Here is a 2,130-nt window from a genome sequence, read left to right on the forward strand (position 1 = left end):
CACGCCGGCAGCAACCCTCTGGACCCCCAGGAGCCCTGCCCTGACGCTTACTCCAACCTCATCATCCTCGCCGTGCCCAACAGGGTGAGCGGTCCCGGCCTGTGCCACCCACCGGGCGCTCGCCCACCCAGCGGCGCTCACCGCCCGCCGCCCTTCCCGCTGCAGGATGCTGGGGAGGAGTCCTGTGCGCTCATCTGCCAGGTGTTCCAGATCATCTACGGCGACCAGAGCATCGAGTGCGTGGACCGAGCCGGGTACCACTACACCTCCACCCCCACACGGCCCTGGCTCTCCAGCAGGAGTGAGTGGATGCAGGCAGGAGTGGGATCATCAAGCGGGGTGTCATGGGGCTGACAGGTGGGGTACATGAACACATGGCGGGGGGGTTGTCTCTGCTATGAGGTCTCAGCTCTCCCTCCCCAGGCGAGAGCTGCCGCACAGATGGGACATACGGCTACGATGCTGACTACAGCTGCTGCAGCTCCTTGTGAGTCTGGCTCCCCCAGGGTGCCCTTGGACTGGGGTGGGTCCCACTGGGCCCCCAGGGTGCCCCTGGGTGGGTGCCCCTGCCCTTGGCTGGGTGCCCACTGCAATGATGCCCCAGCCCTATGTGATGGTGGGTGCTGTGTAGTGGGTGGGGGGCAGCTGGGCACACGGGGGGTACAGGGACCCACTGACCCGTGTCCTCCCCCAGCAATGGCTCCCACGAGACCTTTGAAGCGTATTACAGTGGCACCTCCTCGCCCTCCTTCCACCGCTCCCACCACAGCCTGGCCACCGCCTGCAGTGGCAGTGACCAGAGCGGCGCAGGACTGGAGCAGCTGCAGGACTACATGGTGACGGTGAGGGCACAGGGATGGGCACAGGGACAAGCAGCAGCGAGCAGTGCCAGCAGCTGGGGCAGGGGAGGAGGCAGGTCTGGGCTCCCTGTGTCAGAAAGCAGCAGTGGGACAAAGGGTGGGGGGCTGTGTGCTGCTGGTGTCCCCAAGCCAAACCCATCCCTGTGTCACCACAGCTGCGCAACAAGCTGTCACCACAGGAGATCCAGCAGTTTGCCATCCTGCTCCGTGAGTACCGGCTGGGCACACCGGTGCAGGAATACTGCACAGAGCTCCTGCGCCTCTACGGGGACCGCAGGAAGTTCCTCCTCCTGGGTGAGTGTCTGCAGCCACCCTGTGCCACCCTGTGCCACTCTGGTGATGTCTGTGCATCCCCTGGGGACAGGGGGCTGGCGCTTCAGGGGATGTCAGGACCCTGCTGCTTGCTGGGGGCAGGATGGGACAAACCAGTAGGGCTGGCATTGCACCCTGGGTGAGGCTTACGGTGCTCGTGACAGGAATGAGGCCCTTCATCCCTGACCAAGACATCGGGTACTTTGAGACCTTCCTGGAAAGCATTGGGATCCGGGAGGGCGGGATCCTCACCGACAGCTTCGGCCGCATCAAGCGCAGCATGAGCAACACGTCGGCCTCGGCCGTGCGCAGCTACGACAGCTGGTCCCTGCGCTCCGAGAACGAGTCCTTCAACCGCATCATCACCGACATCACCCACGACATCGAGGCGCTGGCACGGGATGAGGAAGAGGAGGAGGAGGAGGAGGAAGAGGACACGTACCTTTGAGCCAAAACCCAGCTGAGCTCTCTCTGCTCGCTGATGTGGCGTTGCACCTCCAGGAGCAGGCTCAGCAGGTGCCCAGCTCTGCCCCAGAACCGGGGAGGGTGAATTTGTCACCGTGGGATGGGACAGGCCTCTGCACTGCCCTGTCAGCTCTTGTCAAGGCTGTCGGAATCACAGGGCAGCTGTGGCTGTAGGGGAGACACATGTGCTGTAATTTCTGCAGATTTCAATTAAATGCTGGGGCTGGAACAGAGCAGGTTCTTCCCTGGGGAAAGGCCCTGCCAGAGTGCAGGGGTTGCTGTGGTGTGGGGGTGAGCTGGGGCAGGGGGCTGCTGGACTGGGCTGGGCACCTGCCCACTCCAGTGTCACCTGGATGTCACCACCAGCGTCAGTGCTGCCGACTGTTCCTGACTGGCTCCAGGGGATGCTCAGAGCAATGGAGGGGGTCAGCAAGGATGTGTTGGGGGAGGAAAGGGCTGCTGGCAGCAGCTGCCCCGCTGCTGCCTGCGGCGC

At 63.9% G+C, this 2,130-nt stretch overlaps 1 protein-coding gene across 1 annotated transcript in view; it reads left to right on the plus strand.

Annotated features, from left to right (window-relative positions):
* CCM2L (CCM2 like scaffold protein) overlaps window positions 1–1,830 on the plus strand; it is an 8,731-nt gene extending 6,901 nt beyond the window's left edge. The window contains exons 6-11 of the mRNA XM_031058061.1: window positions 2–84; window positions 166–301; window positions 424–487; window positions 695–842; window positions 1,016–1,154; window positions 1,337–1,830. Coding sequence (XP_030913921.1) covers window positions 2–84; window positions 166–301; window positions 424–487; window positions 695–842; window positions 1,016–1,154; window positions 1,337–1,620 — 854 coding nt within the window. The 3' untranslated portion in view covers window positions 1,621–1,830. The remainder of the gene's footprint in view (window position 1; window positions 85–165; window positions 302–423; window positions 488–694; window positions 843–1,015; window positions 1,155–1,336) is intronic.
* The last annotated feature ends 300 nt before the right edge of the window (window positions 1,831–2,130 follow it).

This window comes from Geospiza fortis, unplaced genomic scaffold (genome assembly GCF_000277835.1).
Source record: "Geospiza fortis unplaced genomic scaffold, GeoFor_1.0 scaffold188, whole genome shotgun sequence".
Lineage (NCBI taxonomy): Eukaryota > Metazoa > Chordata > Aves > Passeriformes > Thraupidae > Geospiza > Geospiza fortis.